The sequence below is a fragment of the Microtus oregoni genome, unplaced genomic scaffold (assembly GCF_018167655.1).
Source record: "Microtus oregoni isolate MIOR12 unplaced genomic scaffold, Mior012 000053F_ref0000044, whole genome shotgun sequence".
Classification (NCBI taxonomy): Eukaryota; Metazoa; Chordata; class Mammalia; order Rodentia; family Cricetidae; genus Microtus; species Microtus oregoni.
In genome coordinates, this window is record NW_024543829.1 from 12,175,705 (window position 1) to 12,194,572 (window position 18,868).

Sequence of the window (18,868 nt, forward strand, 5' to 3'; positions counted from 1 at the left end):
TGCTGCAAGCAGAATACTGTACACATAATAAATAAATAAACATTAAAAAAAAAAAAGAGCACTGGCTGCTCTTCAGAGATTCTGAGTTCAACTCCCAGCAACGACATGGTGGCTCACAGCCATCTATAATGAGATCTGTTGCCCTCTTCTGACATGCTGGCATGCATGCAGATAGAACACCTTTACACAATATAAGTAAATCTTAAAAGGCCCAAACAAATAAATGTAATACTATTTTTAAAATTTAAGGTCTGGAAGGAAATGAAACACACTGTGATTAATGATACTTGTCTCTGGCTCATAGAGTATAATGGTTTTATTTTATATAACTTCATTTCTGTAAGAATCAGTTGTCTACAATAAACTTATTTTACTTTTGTAATAAGAAATAAATATATGTGCTCATAATTACAAAACTAGTTGCCATGGAAAATAATAAATAATATAGAAAAAAGAACAGTGTAGGAGGTATCCAGAGATTTAAAACAAAAATCAGTGAACATGGCTAAGAATATACTATATATAGCCAAAGATGTCACTATTAAAAATCCAAAGGGGGGCTGGAGAGATGCTCAGTGGATAAGATAACATGCTGCTCTTGCAGAGATTCCAGAACCCAGGCTGGATGGGTCTCAACAACCTGTCACTCCAGCTCCAGGAGATCAACTCAGCACATACACACCCCCACAGACATGTCACCCCACCCCACCTCCTATGCTATGCATGCACACAAAGTGAGTTTGAGACCTGGGGTAGTTTGAATGGGAATGGTCTCTATAGGCTTGTATATTTGAATGCTTGATCCCCAGTTAGTGGAACTGTTTGGGAAGGACTAGAAGGTGTGGCCTTGGTTGGGGGAGATGTGCCATTGGGGCTGGGCTTTGAGGTTTCAAAAGCCCATGCCAGGTCCAGTCTTGTCCTTTCTCTGCTGCCAACAGGTATTGTTCCGGCACCATGTCTGCCTGCATCTCACACCCCCCACAACTCTGCCCACCATGATCATTGATGGAGGAAGGTCATTGGCTAATAAAGGAACTGCCTTGGCCCATTTTATTGGTTAGAGGATAGGTGGGAGGAGTAAACAGAACAGAACGCTGGGAGGAAGAGGAAGTGAGGTCAGTCTCGACAGCTCTCCTCTTGGGAGCAGATGCCTGAGAGAGACGCCATGCCCCGCTCCCGGGATGAAGCTCCGACCCAGGATGGACATAGGCTAGAATCTTCCTGGTAAGCGCACCTTGGGGTGCCATACACAGATGATTAGAAATGGGCTAAATTAATATGTGAGAATTAGCCTAGAAGAGAATGGGCCAAGCAGTGTTTAAATGAATACAGTTTGTGTGTTGTTATTTCGGGCATAAGCTAGCCGTGCAGGCGGCCAGGGTGCTGGGGACGCGGCCCCGCCGCCCTATTACTACAGATCATCATGGATGAATCCACTGAAACTGTGAGCAAGGTCCCCATGAAATGTTTCCTTTTAAAAGTTGCCTTGGTCATGGTGTTTTATTACAGCAACAGAATAGTAGAGTTGAGGAGACTTCATACAGCCACGGAAGGAGAAGGATGCTTGAACATTATCAGTAAGCCACAGCCTCATGGTGATGTATAGATGAATAGAAATAGGTTAATTTAAGATATAAGAGCTAGCTAGGAATACAGCTAAGTCATTGGCCAAACAGTGTTGTATATAACTTTTTTTTTTTTTTGGTTTTTCGAGACAGGGTTTCTCTGTGGTTTTGGAGCCTGTCCTGGAACTAGCTCTTGTAGACCAGGCTGGTCTCGAACTCACAGAGATCTGCCTGCCTCTGCCTCCCAAGTGCTGGGATTAAAGGCGTGCACCACCACCACCCGGCTATAATATAACTTTTGTGTGATTATTTGGGTCTGGGTGGCAAACATAAGCACATTTACACAGGACATGGCACATTTTGTCTCAAGCACACATTGGTTGTGCTTGGTGTACTGCCTTGGCTACAGTACCTTCTACAGACAATAAGTGTACAGTTACCAATTGGATGTGACTTCAGGTCTACAATAGAGAGTTGACTCGGCAGAGGACCCAGTTCGGTTCCCAGCAGCTATACGCAGTGGTTCACAAACCCCTATGATTCCAGCTCCATGGAATCCAACACCATCTTGTGGGCTCTGCGGGCACTTGTGCTCACGTGGGCATTAAGTACCCCCATCTCCCATATACACACAAATATTCTAAAAAAGGACAATAAGTCTTCTAAAAATAGGGACTGAAATGTAAATTAATTTTTTTTAAATTTTACTCATCTTTTGGAAGTGTGTAAGAACTGGATTTTTTTTTTCTTCCACCACAGCAGCGGCTACAGGAGGCTGGGACTGTGACATATCAAAGGTACTAATAAGGTAGCCGCCCGGCTGGCTGGCCCCCATGTCTCTGTCCTTGCCATTGGCTGTCTCTCAGCTCTTTCCTGTCCTGCTGTAGACAGGAGACTCCAGGGTTGTATCTGCACAGGCCGGCTTTCTCTTTACTTCTCTTACCCTTTTCTGAGAGCTTGGAGCATCTCTTCTCTATGGCCGGCTTTCCCATCTGGCTCCTGTACACGCCCCAGGATGGTGGGAATGTGGCCTTTCTAGGGGGCAGTTTTCCCTAGTGCTGGCCTGGACCCCACAGCTTTCCGAGCATTCTTCTCTGCCCACGCACTGGACTGGCCAGCTTCACGGTTTTGCCTCTAACACGGTCTGAAGATAGCTGAGCTGCTGGCTCCCAGCCTAGCTGGTGAGACCTCCCAGCTGGAAGAGTTCTGCCCTGACTCCCAGTCAGACCTCTCTCAGGCTCCCACAAGGCAGTTTCTACCTCATGATCTGACGGCCAAGTTCCTTGTCTGTACCACTCTAGGGTCTAGAATAGGGTCTAGTCGTAGGGGACGTGCTGAGGCAGTGTGGGAGATGGTGCCGTTTTGGAGAACAGGGTGGGATTGAGAGCCAGGACTCCTCCAGGGAGGAAGTTCTGAGAGTAGGCAGGTATGTTCCCCCGCTCCTCTGATCACAGGACACGGCTACCACCTGCCCTAGTCCTGCCTGCCTGCGTCACATGTGGGCCTGGGTTACACCTGCCCTAGTCCAGCCTGCCTGCGTCACACCATGTGCTCTGGGTTACAGTGACTCAGCTGCTTGCTCTCTGTGGTGGGACTTGGTTCCCACCAACTTTCAACAGAAAAGTCTTGAGTTTGTATGTACTTTTATGCTTAGTCAGGACATATGTTACATGCCCACTTATACTGAAATTTTTTGGGTTAGTGTGTATGTGTTCATGTGTGCACATGTGTATATGAATGTGTGCACGTACTTGTGTTTGGAGGTCAGAGGTCAACATCATATATCTCCTTCATTTGCTGTCCATCTGATTCTTTGGAGTCAGGGTCTTTGAATGTGTAGTTCACCCATCCATCTAGACTGGTTGGCCAGTGAGCCTCAGGGAGCCTCCTGCTTCCACCTCCTCAGTGTGTGCCCCCCAGAGATTCAAACTGCATTGCTGGCACAGCAATCACCTTAACAACTGAGCCCCCTTCCCAGATGCCAGTATCACCCATCGTTCATGAAATCATAATTAGCACCTGACAATTTGATCAATCACTTCTACAGATGATCTCATTTAGTCTTCGAGACAAGAGTGTGGATTATCATCTCCTGTTGCAGTTGAGGAAACTGCAGCATGAGGTTTTCCCCAAGAGTACCCAGGGGAAAGGCAGAGATGCCGCAATTGACCTAGGAGCACAGGGTCCCTCTTTGATGGGAATGCTGACTCATGGGCCCAACAGCCACAGCTCCCAGCCGCAGCGACAGCCTGACTGTTGTTCATAGTTCAGAATGTGGTTTCTCGGGCGTGGGGTGGGAAGAGGTGGACAGCGTCTTGCTGAGAACTGCTCAAGTTTTGTACAGAGAGGAGGGGAGCCTGGGAGGAGAGCAGCCTACTCAACCTTTCTACTCAGACTAAGAACTGTGCATGAGCTGTGTGCTGGGCATGGAGGTCTAAATGCCCTTCTGGTGCTGTTGTAGCACTGCTTTCCTTCCCAGGCAAACCCATTCGTGTGGCGAATGACAGCTCACTTTAAAATCCAGCCATGGCCTGTGCCTCCTTCATTTGGGGCTCCAAGAACATGTTTTGGATGTAACGTGCCCCAACCCTGGGGTTTGAAGCTGTTGATATTAAGGAACTTACTGAAAGGAAGGATGCTTTTGAAAACATGTTCAGAAGCACACACTGGATGTACCTATAAAAGATGGAAGGCACACAAACTTTTTACAAACTAAAATCCTATTTTGTCATTGATCTGGCTCTGGCTGTCCTGAAACTCCATTTGTAGATCAGGCTGGCCTCGAACTCACAGAGATCCACCTGCCTCTGCCTCCCGAGTACTGGGATTAGAGGCGTGCACTGCCACCGTCTGACTCTTATTTTACTCTCAATTGTTATTGAACCTCATTAAAATGCCATGGGGCCCTAAGACTTCTGAAGCATGCATCTCTCCCGTGGTCTTTCACTGTACTGAAGACCCTTGCACCTTTAAGAATCCTTCTGGCATCGTTTTTAAAACTGGGGTTCATCTTTAGTTTGTAGAATTTCTGTTCTAATTTTAGGAGTTCAAATCAATTTCAATATTTATGCATATAGCTAAAGTCAAACAGAACTAAAAAGACGAAGGTTCACCTATCCCCACCCCACCCCCAAGAAACCACATTCAATTTCTTTCAGTTCAGCGATTCTCTGGTCCTTACGTGGACTCAGAGCTGGAGCCCACAAGCCACAAAGCTTCAGAGAAAATAACCCTCAGGCCCTGTTATAATGATAGCCACAGCCACGCTGAGGCAGCATGTGGGACAGTTAGCATGCTCGCAGATGCTGGGAGAGCATGCCTGCACGGAGTCCCCAACAAAAGATGCCTTCAAATATTTTGCCTGGAGACATCGAGACCAAGTAAGCCACAGTCTTAGGGTGATTTAGAAAGGCCTGACAGAGAGGAACAAGGGCAGAGCCCCATGACTTAATATGTGATGATCCATACACGGGAGAGTTCTAAGTCCCCAGTGCCCACAGCAATTTCACTCTGTGTGTGTGCGCGCACGCATGTGCATGTGTGTAACTTACTTGTGCATGTTTTCTTATCTGGGTTGAGAGCAAATCCCTCGTGGCACTGGCACAGGTAGGAACCTTCAGCATTTACACACTCATGTTCACACCCATGATTTCCTGAGGCGCAGTAGTCCACAGCTGCAGAAAACAACACACGGTCACATCTGGTTAGAAGCGCAGAGAAGGGGACAGTAGAATGTCAGGATACCTATAACAAATACAGTTAGAGTTTAATTGTCATCTGCTGCAAAATGCATGAATAAATGAACAACACCCCGAGATCCCCCTCAGAAAAAAAAGAACCAAGATTTTTTTGATTAGGTTTTCATTCCTGAAGATGGACAGATACATTTAAAAGTCAGAGAAATGCTAATAAAAACTATCACAGGGCACATTTATACCTACTGAACTGGGGGAAACAGAGATAAGATAAACCCTAACAGCAGCTGCGGGTATGGCTCAATGACAGGGCACTTGTCGTACATTCAAGAGGCTCTAAGACCAGCACAATAAGAATAACTCTTGAACTTCTCTTTCACCTCATAAGGTAAAATCAACCCCTATTCAGAAGCTATGGAAGAGTGTGCAAAGTAACACTGCACAGAAGCAGCCACTGACGCCGAACACCACGTAAACAATTCTTGTTGTTGTTGTTTTTGTTTTTTTGAGACAGGCTTATCTGTGTAATAGCCCTGGCTGTCCTGGAGCTTGATTTAAAGACCAGGCTGGCCCCCAACTCACAGAGATTCACTTGCCTCTGCTTCCCAAATGCTGGGATTAAAAGCGTGCACCACCACGCCCAGCTCATAACCAGTTCTTGATAAACCATTGCTTTCCTCTCCTCTAAGGCCCCTGGGATTTGATGTGACTGAGACAGTCGGAGCCCCTGCGTGCTAGACTGTCTGTACACACCTCACCCTGATGCAGTCTGAGCCCCTGCGTGCTAGACTGTCTGCACACACCTCACCCTGATGCAGTCTGAGCCCCTGCGTGCTAGACTGTCTGTACACACCTCACCCTGATGCAGTCTGAGCCCCTGCGTGCTAGACTGTCTGTACACACCTCAACCTGATGCAGTCTGAGCCCCTGCGTGCGAGACTGTCTGTACACACCTCACCCTGATGCAGTCTGAGCCCCTGCGTGCTAGACTGTCTGCACACACCTCACCCTGATGCAGTCTGAGCCCCTGCGTGCTAGACTGTCTGTACACACCTCACCCTGATGCAGTCTGAGCCCCTGCGTGCTAGACTGTCTGTACACACCTCAACCTGATGCAGTCTGAGCCCCTGCGTGCGAGACTGTCTGTACACACCTCACCCTGATGCAGTCTGAGCCCCTGCGTGCTAGACTGTCTGCACACACCTCACCCTGATGCAGTCTGAGCCCCTGCGTGCTAGACTGTCTGCACACACCTCACCCTGATGCAGTCTGAGCCCCTGTGTGCGAGACTGTACACACCTCACCCTGATGCAGTCTGAGCCCCTGCGTGCTAAACTGTCTGCACACACCTCACCCTGATGCAGTCTGAGCCCCTGCGTGCTAGACTGTCTGCACACACCTCACCCTGATGCAGTCTGAGCCCCTGCGTGCTAGACTGTCTGCACACACCTCACCCTGATGCAGTCTGAGCCCCTGCGTGCTAGACTGTCTGCACACACCTCACCCTGATGCAGTCTGAGCCCCTGCGTGCTAGACTGTCTGCACACACCTCACCCTGATGCAGTCTGAGCCCCTGCGTGCTAGACTGTCTGCACACACCTCACCCTGATGCAGTCTGAGCCCCTGCGTGCTAGACTGTCTGCACACACCTCACCCTGATGCAGTCTGAGCCCCTGCGTGCTAGACTGTCTGTACACACCTCACCCTGATGCAGTCTGAGCCCCTGCGTGTGAGACTGTCCGTACACACCTCACCCTGATGCAGTCTGAGCCCCTGCGTGCTAGACTGTCTGCACACACCTCACCCTGATGCAGTCTGAGCCCCTGCGTGCGAGACTGTCTGTACACACCTCACCCTGATGCAGTCTGAGCCCCTGCGTGCTAGACTGTCTGCACACACCTCACCCTGATGCATCCTTGCAAGCAGCTGTGCTGTAACACCTGTCCTCTCGAACACCTTTGTTCTTCCACTGACCGTGTGTTATGTCTATCAGGCGTGCGCTGTCAAGGTGTGGTCTGTGAACTGCGTACATCAACAATTGTTTGCAAACTTGCCCACCTTATCAGTCCTCAGATCCTGCCCTGCACAAGTGGAATCAGAAATTCTGGGTATGGGAACCTAGAATCTGGGTTAACAGCCCCTAGGGGATTCTGATGCAGACTAAATTCTAATAGTCCCTGTCAAAAAGCAAGAATATACTATACAAGCTATAAAAATTAAATCAGCAGCTTTGGAGAATCTTGAGGTTATGTGCTGATCAAAATTACAATGATTTATGCTATTATAAATATAAAAGATTGGAATATTTTTCATCAATATCAAGGTTTCTGACTCTAGATTATTTTTCAGAATTTTTCAAATCCTGTGCCTACTTAAAGAACTCCAAACTGAAAAAATCAGAATGGGAATTATTTAAACAACAAAGATTTTAAATATCATATTTTTCAAATAAGTCTATTTAACATTTTGAAAATATTATTAAATATAACTGATATTAAATGTACACCTGTCTTTAAACAAAAAATAATTAAAATACAATTGTATATATGCAGATGTTTGGGGGTGTAGTTGTTTGTTTTGGGTTTTATGGCAGAGACAGAGTCTCAGAATGTAGACGGGTTTGGCCTGGAACTGTAGCAATGCTTTTTGAGTGCTTAGATTACAAGCTTATGCCACCACGCCCACCCAGCTCCATGTGTAGCCCAGGATATCCCTTTTTGGATGGTATTTTCCATTCCTTAGCAGCCACAGGCCACTTTCATAGACAAGCTTCTCCTCGGCCTTGATTCTCATGCTGCTTTATTCTCTGCGTGCACACCTGTCTGAACTAGGGAAAGGCCGGATTCAGAGACTGTAGGTTCCTAAGACCCTGGTCTATAAAATCTCACGGTATCAAGGCTATCATTGAATCACTACCAGGCCACTTAGGGATGGCAGCCCAGACCAGAACTCGGCGGTCGAATGTGAAGAATCACATTTCCAGTCATCTGACCCTCAAAGAGGTGTAAGGTCCGGATAGTTCTAGTCCACTCCGCTCAGGCATCCTTCACCAAATATTTTGGATTCGTTACATAACTTCCTTAGTTGCAAAACTGCATTTGTGAAAAGGAAGGCCAAGGTTAGGGGCAGATCATGGAGCTCCTCTTCAAGTCAGCAACACCTCCACTGTTCCAGCTCCTCACCGACTCCACCAAAATCCCTTCCATCGCCTCTGCCTGGAGTCTATGTGCACCTCCACAGACGGAAAGAACACAGTAACTCCTGGCTGTCATCCCTTGTCTCGGCAGATCACAGGGGGCTAAGGTTACAGAATCAAAAGTGAGCCTTGCCACATCCAGGCTCTGCCCGATGTGTGATAAACAACTCAGCTGACCTCGGAGATGAACAGCACATTAGTGCAAAGCAATAAAGGCCAAGCTCCCCATCATATTCTGCAGTTCCCCAATGCACTTTCTCCCTCTCTCTCCCCTCCACAGCCTTAGAGAGTCATTCACAGACGTTTTTCTTGCCCTTAGTTCTTCCTGCTTTCTCTATGTGGCTGAGAGTAATGGCTCAGTCTTCCACCCACTTCTCATTCCACTGTTCATCCCTAGGCAGGAAACAATCACTATCATGGCTATTTTCACAGCCATGACCAAGGCCTAGTGCACACTGGGAACTTTACTCAGTAATTTTTCCTCTCAAATCCTCTGTAGTAGCTGTCATGACTCCTCATTGTGGGTGGAAAAAAAAAAAAACACTCAGAGATTACATGAAATAAAGACGTACTTCACTGAAGACTGGTATGTAAGGCTTGAAGGTCCAGATGCCTTCAAAACAAGTAAAGACACATAGCCATTTAAACTCATAAAACCTAAATGGACATTAAAAGGAACAAGGGGAAAACATGTCGCTTCCTGCCTGCATTGTTGGCTTTCTAAGCATTCTCTTCTGCACTGGGCTATTCTGCTCTCTCTCTCTGACATGTCTTTGCCTTGTCCCATAATTCCAACCTTGCTTTGTCCAAAACTCCAGGCTATCTTTCCTTGAATCCATTCTCATCTCTTTCTGCCACTATGGCATCATTCTCAGAGTCTTAGAAGTTCAAGGTCATGAAGTTTCAGGTGTGTCCAGCCCAGGATAGTCAAGATGTGGCCCAACACAAAATTGTAATCTTACTTAAAACACGATGAGGTGATTTTGCTTTTTTGTTTGTTTGTTTTATGGTATCTTATAGCTCCCGGAGTCTCCATCTTTAAGAGCGGTGTCTTTGTTCAGCTGCTTCTATAACTTCTAATGATATTTTACTAAGCTCTGTCTCTTGGAAACACTTCTACCTCCACACCATCCCTGCCCATCACATAGGTTCTTGCTTGCTCATCTGTCCGATGGATACTCTTCTTTCTATATGCAGATCTTCTAGGCTAGACCCTCAGATGTTTCTTCTCTACCTTTTTCCTCCGGGGGTTCTATGATTGCCTGGGCTCCCAACACAGCCCCATGGAACAGCAATTGACTTTTGAAAATTCTGACTCCCTAACTGAGGGTACTAGTCACAGAGATCTGCCCGCTCATCTCATGGTCTGCTTCCCCCAGAGGCTTAGTCAATGGCTGTCAAGGATAGCTGTGAAGATGGTAATGCCAGGATCATCAGAGGGACAAGACCGGGGTCACATTAGGATACACAGTTTCTCCTGCTTGACCGCCTAATACAGGCAAGACATTCTTGGCATTTTGGTTGTGAGCCTAGCCTTTAACGGCTGAGCTATCCCTCCAGCCTAGCACATTCTCATACACTTATAAGCATTAGCAGGGGAAACCACCCGTCTTGGATGAATATGGCCAGCATGACTTCTGGCAAACACAGTGTGTTCTCGCTCATTCTTTCAGCTCCTCAGCAAATGTCAAATTCCAAACTTACAGCACAATCCTGAGAGACACAAAGATTCTCTACTAAACTGGGACAATTAGGCAATTATTTGATAATACGGAGAGAACTGGGTTCCCCACCACCCTCCAGTTTCCCAACCTCCCATGGACTGGCCTCCTCCTCGTCTATCCCCTGGGACTCCCACAAGCTCTTAGTTTATGCTGTGTCTTTCCCCACTCAGTCAATCAAACTGTGTTCCCGACACCTTGATGCTTATCCCCATCCTTCCTCACAAAGGCCCCATTCTCTACCTTTTTTATTTTTTTAATTTTTCAGTTCACAAAGTTTCTACTTATGTAACATCAGAAAGGGGCAAAAAAAAAAAACCCAGCTGATAAAAATAAACAGTATAACTTCTTGTTCATCATGGACCAAGGTTTTATAGTAGACACTTCTAGGGGAAGTATGGTAGAAATGCGATGAATTATTAACAGTGATTTTCTCATCCTTTAAGTATCAGTTTTACAATAAAAAATAATCAAACAAAATAATAAGTACTGGTGGTTATGTGTTGGCTTCTTTTTTAATGATGGCCAACAGAACATCCTGCCGCTCGGTCACGGTCGCCACCAGCAAATTACCGCCTCCCCCCACCCCCCATAAATAGCTTTAGGACTCAGTACTCAGTAAACCAGTTCCATTCGCTGATCTCTGATGAGGGGAGTTTTCAAACCTTCCAGTATGGAAAACAAAGTCACATTACTCTCATTACTCCCATGTAAATAGCAAGTGATCATTTTTTTTTTTGTCTTTCATACCCCTAACTAATAACCAGGGCATGCTGGAAAATACGCATTCAAAATGCGGAGGGGAACATGAAGGGATACAACATGGTCTCTGGAAGCAACGGGATATAGAACAGAGAAGCAAGACTTGGTCAGAAATCTCTGTTCACTTCCGTCCAGCTCATTGAACACCTGGCATTTACCTACCATTTCTTGCTCTAATGATGAATGAGACCAGGCAAGGGAATTGCAGCTAATCAGGAAGGGGCTTCATACATCTTAGGGGTTTGCTGGTCTGCTCTGCAAGCGCTCAGGAAAACTCTACCCCATCTCTCAACTGATCAGTGTGGAGATGCCAAATGGGGAGGGCGTTCAACTATGAGCTGTGCCTGCAGCTCAGAGCACTTCATAGAGAGCCCTTCCCTGGCTCTCAAGGCTGTTTATTTTCTGTGACCTTGATGTCAATACAGACAGTTGGGCCTTTCTCTGAACTGCAGGTCCAAAATGAGGGATAAGGCTACCAGGTCTTTCAGGTACTGCATAGCACCCCTGCCCATCACCAAGTAAATTTCATATATAACACTTGAGCTATATAGTTAGGTCCCCAAACTACGTTCTAAATCCACCTTGCTTGTTGGTGGAAGTTTCTGTCCCACCCACCAGTTTCCAAATAACCAACACAGAGGTTTAACATTAATTATAAATGCTTGGTTGGTAGTTCAGGCTTGTTACTACCTAACTCTTACATTTGAATTAACCCATATGTCTTCACCATGTGGGTCATGGCTGTTACCTCATTTTGTACACATCCTGCTTACTCTGCAGCTGGCTGATATCCCCCTGACTCTTTCCCTCTTTCTCCCAGTATTCTCATTTTGGCTATTCAGCCCATACTTTTTGCCTAGCTACCAGTTACTCAGCATTCTACTAAATCAATTCGAGAGGCAATTCTTTATGGTGTACAAAGGGCGTATTGCACAGCACTGTCCCTTACAAGCAGTGATGTAACAGGCAATTATATTTACATAGACTGTCATAAGCATGCCTTATGTCAAGGGTCTGAAATAAGCAAATACTGACCTCAAACAAAAACGAAGTCTTTAAAGTTCAGTTCTGCCTAAAAACTAAACCACAGCACTGACTGCTTCATTAGAACCTAAAGGACCGTTTGGGCCTCGTGCATGCTGCTCTCCTTCCTGTGCTTCTGTGTCCTTTCTCAGCACGCGTGACTGGAGAGACACCTACCTGTGCATCGCTTCCCATCCTCGGCCAGGGTGTAGCCGCTGTAGCACTGGCAGACAAAGGAACCTGGCAGATTCACGCATAGCTGCTCACAGCCGTGGTCCTCTGAGGCACACAGATCCTGGACTGAGGCAAAGTTGAACCATTAGCACATAGCTCAGGAGCAGAAGTTCTCCTGGCCCACAGCAACTCAATTCTATAGCACTTACTACAGTAACCTCAAATAACATCGCACATTTTAATACATTATTGTAGAAGACTGAGGGGCAAAATACATAAAAGGAAGCTCCACCTGTAGTCCTACCACCCAGAGCAACCATTGCTGACACTGTATCCATTTTAGTGTATATAAAAACATTTTCCTTATTTTTGTTTTTATTTTTGTTTTTGAAGACAGGTTTCTCTGTGTAGTCCTGGCTCTCCTGGAACTCACTCTGTAGACCAGGCTGGCCTAGAACTCAGAAATTTGCCTGCTTCTGCCTCTGGAGTGCCTGGATTAAAGGCATGCACCACCCACTGCCCTGCTGATAAAACCATTTTCAAAGTTGGAATTATCTAAAAATTCATGAAATAATTTTAATTAAAATCAATTTTATATTTTCCTGTGGTCATGAAAACCACTTTGAGCATGATTTTGAGGGCTCATGAGAGCTGAGTTGTGAGCGAGAGCTTCTACTTGCTCCCATAATGTACCATTCCTAGGTTTTGGGCAAATGCAGCTTCACCAGCATACAGGAGGTGACTTTGTCTTGTTTGACCCTTGACATCATGCAGAAAAGGCAGCCAAGGGAGCTACAGACTCACCACTCAGCTGGATGTGGTGGTTTGGGTACAAATGGCCCCCATGGGCCCACAGATTTGATGCTTGGTCATAAGGAGTGCCACTATGAGGAGGTGTGGCCTTGTTGGAGAAAGCACATCACTGGGGTGGGCTTTGGGTTTCAAATGCTCAAGCCAGGCCCAGTGCTCTCTCTTCCTGCTGCCTGTCAATCAAGATGTAGGACTCTCAGCTCCTTCTCCAGCACCATGTTGTCATGCTTCCCAACATGACAACAATGGACTTAACTTCTAAATTTTAAGCCAGTTCCAATTAGTGTTTTCCTTTATAAGAGTTGCTGGGTCATGGTACCGCTTCATAGCATCAGAACACTGACTAAGACACATGGCAAGTTGTAAGTACAACCTCAATCCCCCGGTCCCACCAGCCTTTCCTCTACCCATCTGACTACAGGAGGGGTCTTCATGCACTCAACTCATTCATTCCTCACACTGGGTGAGGAAAATGGCGAAGCCAATGCCATGGGAGGAGCTAAAGACGGTTACAGGGAACCGCGGAGAGGAGACTCTTCATGCCCTTGTTTGAGTCAACTAGCCACCACGTATCCACAAAGTGCTGAGCTAACTTGTCATGGGCATGCAGTGTGGGAATGCGCGTATGGGCATGCGTGTCCTGCTGTGGGTGTAGGAATGTGTAAGAGGATGGCAAGGTTAAAGGCACCTTCAACCCACCACTGACTCAGCCTCTCCTTGGCACAGATGGGCAGACATGATGGTGCTGTTTCCTGGCAAGGAGGTTGCTCAGAGGCCGTGAAATGACTAGCTCTACCCACAATTCTGCCATTAAAACCAGAGAAAGTCAGGGAGCATTAAAGGGACTGGAGATATTAAAGGGATTGGAGATATTAAAGGGAAGTTCCTTTGGTTAAAAAGTGTCACTACATCAAGGGTGATAAAATTCAGTTATTCAGAAAGCTCTGTTAGTCCCTGACTCTCACTTATACTTTAAAAAAAAGTCTATATTGTTTAAACTAAGGTTGATTTTAATTTTAGCCATGTGTCTGTTTGCATGTGCTCACAAGCACAGCTGCTTGTGGGTTTCAGTCCTCTGGAGCTGGTATTGTAGGCCATTGGGAGCCACCTGACACGGTGCTGGGAACTGAACTCAGGTCCTCTGTGGGACACTCAGTGCTCAGCCGCCTCTCCAGCCTTATCATTCTTCCTTGTTAAAATACCTTTTATTGCCAGGGAGTGGCAGTGCCTGCCTTTAATCCTATTAATCCCAGCACTCGGGAGGCAGAGGCAGGTGGAGCTCTGTGAGTTCAAAACCAGCCTGGTCTACAGCGTGAGTTCCAGCACAGTGAGAGCGGTTACACAGAAAAATCCTGTCTCTAAAAGCCAAATACGTTTTATTAAATCTGACCTCTGACAATCTCATACATGCAATGCTTCCTGATTACTCCCACTCCTCCCCCTCCAACCAGCCCCTTTCCACACTCATAGCCGTGGGTTCTATTTGGTGCCCCACTGAGTTTACCCAGGGTGTCTGTGAAACCTGGAGTTTGGAAATATCCATTAGAGCCTAGGGGTGATGTTACCACGGATATACAACTAAAGAAAATGACAGCCCCTCCCCGGGAATCCATCAGAAGGCAACAGCCCAGGAAGGAAGGGCAGGGCCCATAAGTCCCTCCTGGATCTGTGATTAACTCTGCCTGACGGTAGGATGTCTTGTGCAGGCTGCCACGGCTGCTGTAAGAGTGTGATTGCAGCATTCTGCAGCCCTTTGCCCTGTATTTTGGCTCTTACATTCTTTCTGCTCCCTGTTCTGTGATAGTCCCTGGGCCTCAGAGGGGGTGTCGTAAAAACCTTGTTTAGGGATAAGCCCTCAACTGTCACTCATTCTCAGCACTGTGGACATCCATGAGTCTACACTTGGTATCGTTCATGGCAAAAGCAGCTTCTCTAACAGCTATAGTTGGCTGTCACCTCCAAGGGGCTGGGCAGATGGCTCGGTCTGTGAAGCTCTTGTCTTGGCAGCACAAAGACCTGCATTTGATCCCCAGAACCCCACATAAAAAGCCAAGCTTGGTGCCATCCTGGCAGTGAGACAGGAGGTAGAGATGGGACAGCTAGCACTCCCTGTGAGCTGGCCTCGTCCCCTTGGTGAAGACACCGGCTAGTGACGGACCCTCGAGCAAAAGGTGCACAGTGCCCAAAGAATGACAAGGAAGGTGTCCTCTGACCTCCATAAGCATCACACACATGTGCAGGCACACATGCGTGCACACACACAGGAACACACATAAATAAGTAATATCACCTACATGGTCTTCGAATTTTGTATTGTGCTTTTGGATAAACGTATTAAGTTGGTGAAAAGATAAAAAAAAACTGATCTGGGGCTGGAGAGATGGCTCAGCGGTTAAGAGCATTGCGGCTCTTCCAAAGGAGCTGAGTTCGATTCCCAGCAACCACATGGTGGCTCACAACCATCTGTAATGAGGTCTGGTGTCCTCTTCTAGCCTGCAGGCATATATGCAAACAGAATATTGTATCCATAATAAATAAATATTTTTTAAAAAAACTGATCTGACTCAGAATTTCCATTAAATAAATTGAGCACTTTTTCACTTTTTATTTTTATGGATGTTTGTCTGCACGTATGTCTGTGCACCACGTCCATGCATGTAGTGCCCATGACCAGAAGAAAGTATCAGGTCCTCTAGAACCAGGGTTACAACAGTCATAAGCAGTCATGTGGGTGCTGGAAGTCAAACCCAGATGCTCTGGAAGAGCAGTCAGTATATTCTTTGCCATTGAGTCATCTCTCCTTAAAACAAAAACAAAGCCAGGCGGTGGTGGCACACGCCTTCAGTCCCAGCAATGGGGAGGCAGAGGCAGGTGGATCTTTGTAAATTCAAGGACAGCCTGGTCTACAAAGCAAGTTTCAGGATAGCCAGTTCTGTTACATAGAGAAAGCCTATCTCAAACAACTCTCAAACAAACAAACAAAACAAACAAGCTAGTTAATCAATTAATTAAATTACATCTATACTAGTACATATTAAAATGATGAGGTCTAAGAAGAATGAAGCCTGAGGGGCCGTGCTGATATGGAGGACAGGGTTGGCAATTGTATTCGACTCTGGGAGTTCCCTGGCAAGTGGCAGACGAGGCTGGGAGGGATCACAGACACCAGATGGCTGAGAACCCTCCAGTAGCCCAAGGAGCAGAACTCTCCTCAACAGACGACAGGGCCACACTCAAGGGGGACACCAGCGACTCCATCCAAACTGTGTTTTGTGTCTGTCAGCATCTGTCACAGATATTCTCAGCTCTGGGAATCTCGTCTGACTTCCAGCCCAGCACGATGAAAACTATGCAATGTGGCCCTTAGTCCCAGGCTTTGGCGTGCCTGTCGGGTGATGGGACGTTTGCCTCTTGCTGTGAGGAGCTTGAGCTGTGAAGGGCTTTTGGGCTCCCACGCTGGCTGTCAGTACACTCCTGTGCTCTTCCTCCCTGGTATGTAGCGTATTAATGGTATATGTGTTCATGCAGTGATGCGGTCTCTGTCTCCCTTACTAGACTCTAAGTCCCTCTGCAGGTGGCCAGCTCTCTGCACTGCTGCTGGGGAAACCAGCTTCCTGCTCACTGGCAACAGCTGTCTCTAAGCCATTTCTGCAGGGAGGCAGGAATTCCTGCAGCCCCTCACTCTACCCAAGTGTCACCAGGTCCCCAGGTCCCCCGGTCCCCCTAGAATCCCTGCTAACCATGAAAAGCAAGTAGGGGTGGGAATGAGGGCTTTTATTCATTTACGTACAGTTGCCTGGCTTAAAAATTCTTAAGAAGAGTTTTCAGAAAAACAGGAGAAAATTAGCATATTATAAAAGCCCCACCCAAGACAGGGTTCTCTGTGTAATAGCTCTGGCTGTCCTGGAACTCACTTTGTAGACCACGCCAGCCTCAAACTCACAGAGATCTCCCTGCCTGCCTCTGTCTCCCGAGTGCTGGATTTAAGGCATGTGCCTACACCGCCCAGCACAAAAGAACCTTTTGAAAGTTGTATTTCGAAGCCAAATCCTAGCACAGGGTGGGCAGAAGCAGGTAGATCTCTGTGAGGCCGGCCTGAATTCTTTCTGGACAGGCTGGGACTCTGCAAAATCCAGGTTATTACTGTGTGACCCCGTCTATCGAAGCAGAAGGGTCTTAATCCAACTGCCTATTAGAACTTTCTGGACCCCTTCTAAAGACACTGATGCTGGGGCTCTAAGATGCTCAGGCAGCAGAGCACCTGCTGGGCAAACTTGAGGACCCGAGTTCAATGCCAGGCAATGTGAAACGTCCAGGGGCTTGTAATCCCAGCACTGCAGAGACAGAGACAGGAAGCATGTGGTGTTTGTGATTCCAGCACTACAGAGACAGAAATGGGTGGATCCTTGGACTCACCAGTGGGCCAGCCTGCTGTGGAACAATCCTTCTCTGCACTGAAATACGTATTACTTTCATTGGTTAATAAAAAGCCGTCAGTCCGGTAGTTGGGCAGGAAGTTAGGCTGGGAAGCCAAACTGAAAATGATGGGAAGAAGGAAGGCAGAGTCAGGAGAGACGCCAGCCAGATGCTGAGCAATCAGGACATGTAAGAAACGAGGTCACAAGCCTTGAGCCACGTGGTAAAGCGTAGATAGAAATATGGGTTAATTTAAGTGTAGGAGTTAGCTGGTATCAAGCCTGAACTATCGGCCAAGTATTTATAATTCATATTCAGTCTCTGAGTTGATTATTTGGGACTGGGTGGTCAGGACAGAAAATGTCCATTCACACCAGCCTAGCCTGACTGGTAAGATCCAGGTCTCAGTGAGACTTTGTTGGGGGCAAAGAGGAAAAGGAAAGAAGAGAAAAGGAAAGGAAGGCAAGGTGAATGGTTCCCGTGAAGAATACACGAGGTCGGCTTCTGGCACATGAACACATGCTCGCAAGCCCCATGCTCTCTCCTGATGCCAAGACACACCCCTTCCGTTAAACCTGAATGCCAGGGGCAGTAGGATTTTGGCAGTAGTGTTTGCTAAACATCCTTTAACGTCCCCAGAGCGCAGCAGGTGAGAATCACTGAGCCCATGGACAAAAGTCCCCATGATCCTCTGGCGTGGGAGGTACTCAGTCTCCTATTAGGACCTGTGACTCCACAGCTCAGCTTTCTCTCTGCAACAGCTCCCAACCACAGGGTGATGGCAGCCACCATTGTCTCCTCTCCAGCCACACATGAGAATGTGGTAGGACCAGGAAGGATCATAGCTCTCATTCCCAAAGAATTGTCCCAGGAAAGCGAGCTTGCCAGTTGGCACTATGCGGCTTTTTCTTTCATACTGTTTTTAGGATGTCGGGATTTATGGCCATGAATGATTTGTCCTGACCCAAGGGAGACCACTGGGGGATTAATCTAATTAAACAAAGAGAAAGGAATAAAATGGAAACTGGGTTCTAACAAAATGACTTCTTGTTTTCCTGGCAGTGGTCACTTCCATTTGAAAAGAAAATGCAGATGTTTTTGGACAATTCCTTATGCTTTTAAAAAACAACTTTTTTTTTTTTAACCCCCTTCCTCACAGTCTGAGTGGACTTCACTGAAGGATGATAAAAACAACTCAGGGGCATGGGAGAGGCGGTGTTATCCAAGCACAGCCTCCGGCGTCCTCTGTCTGGTGACCCCAGTTACGGCTGTGACTTGTTGAGCGTCATCTCTCCCAGGAGCCTACTCAAAGCCTTCTTCCTCCGGGTCCTGCAGCCATCACTGTTCACTTCTGGTGCTGGGAGGCTGGCGCACATCTGCTGACCCATGGGAGCGTGAGCTGGTCTGTCGATCTTATTCCTCAGAGCCCCTGTACTCTCCCTGGGCGTGCACTTCATGACGGAAGGGACACTAACAAAGATCCAATGCCCTGCCTTTCAACTAAGA

The 18,868-nt window shown here is 47.0% G+C and overlaps 1 protein-coding gene across 2 annotated transcripts in view; it reads right to left on the reverse strand.

The window, feature by feature from the left end:
- Window positions 1–18,868, reverse strand: part of Matn2 (matrilin 2) — a 114,243-nt gene that overhangs the window by 33,818 nt on the left and 61,557 nt on the right. For both annotated transcript variants that reach the window (XM_041637724.1, XM_041637723.1), the window contains exons 5-6: window positions 12,140–12,262; window positions 5,117–5,239 (exon numbers count right to left, since the gene is read on the reverse strand). In XM_041637724.1, the coding sequence (XP_041493658.1) occupies window positions 5,117–5,239; window positions 12,140–12,262 (246 nt within the window). The remainder of the gene's footprint in view (window positions 1–5,116; window positions 5,240–12,139; window positions 12,263–18,868) is intronic.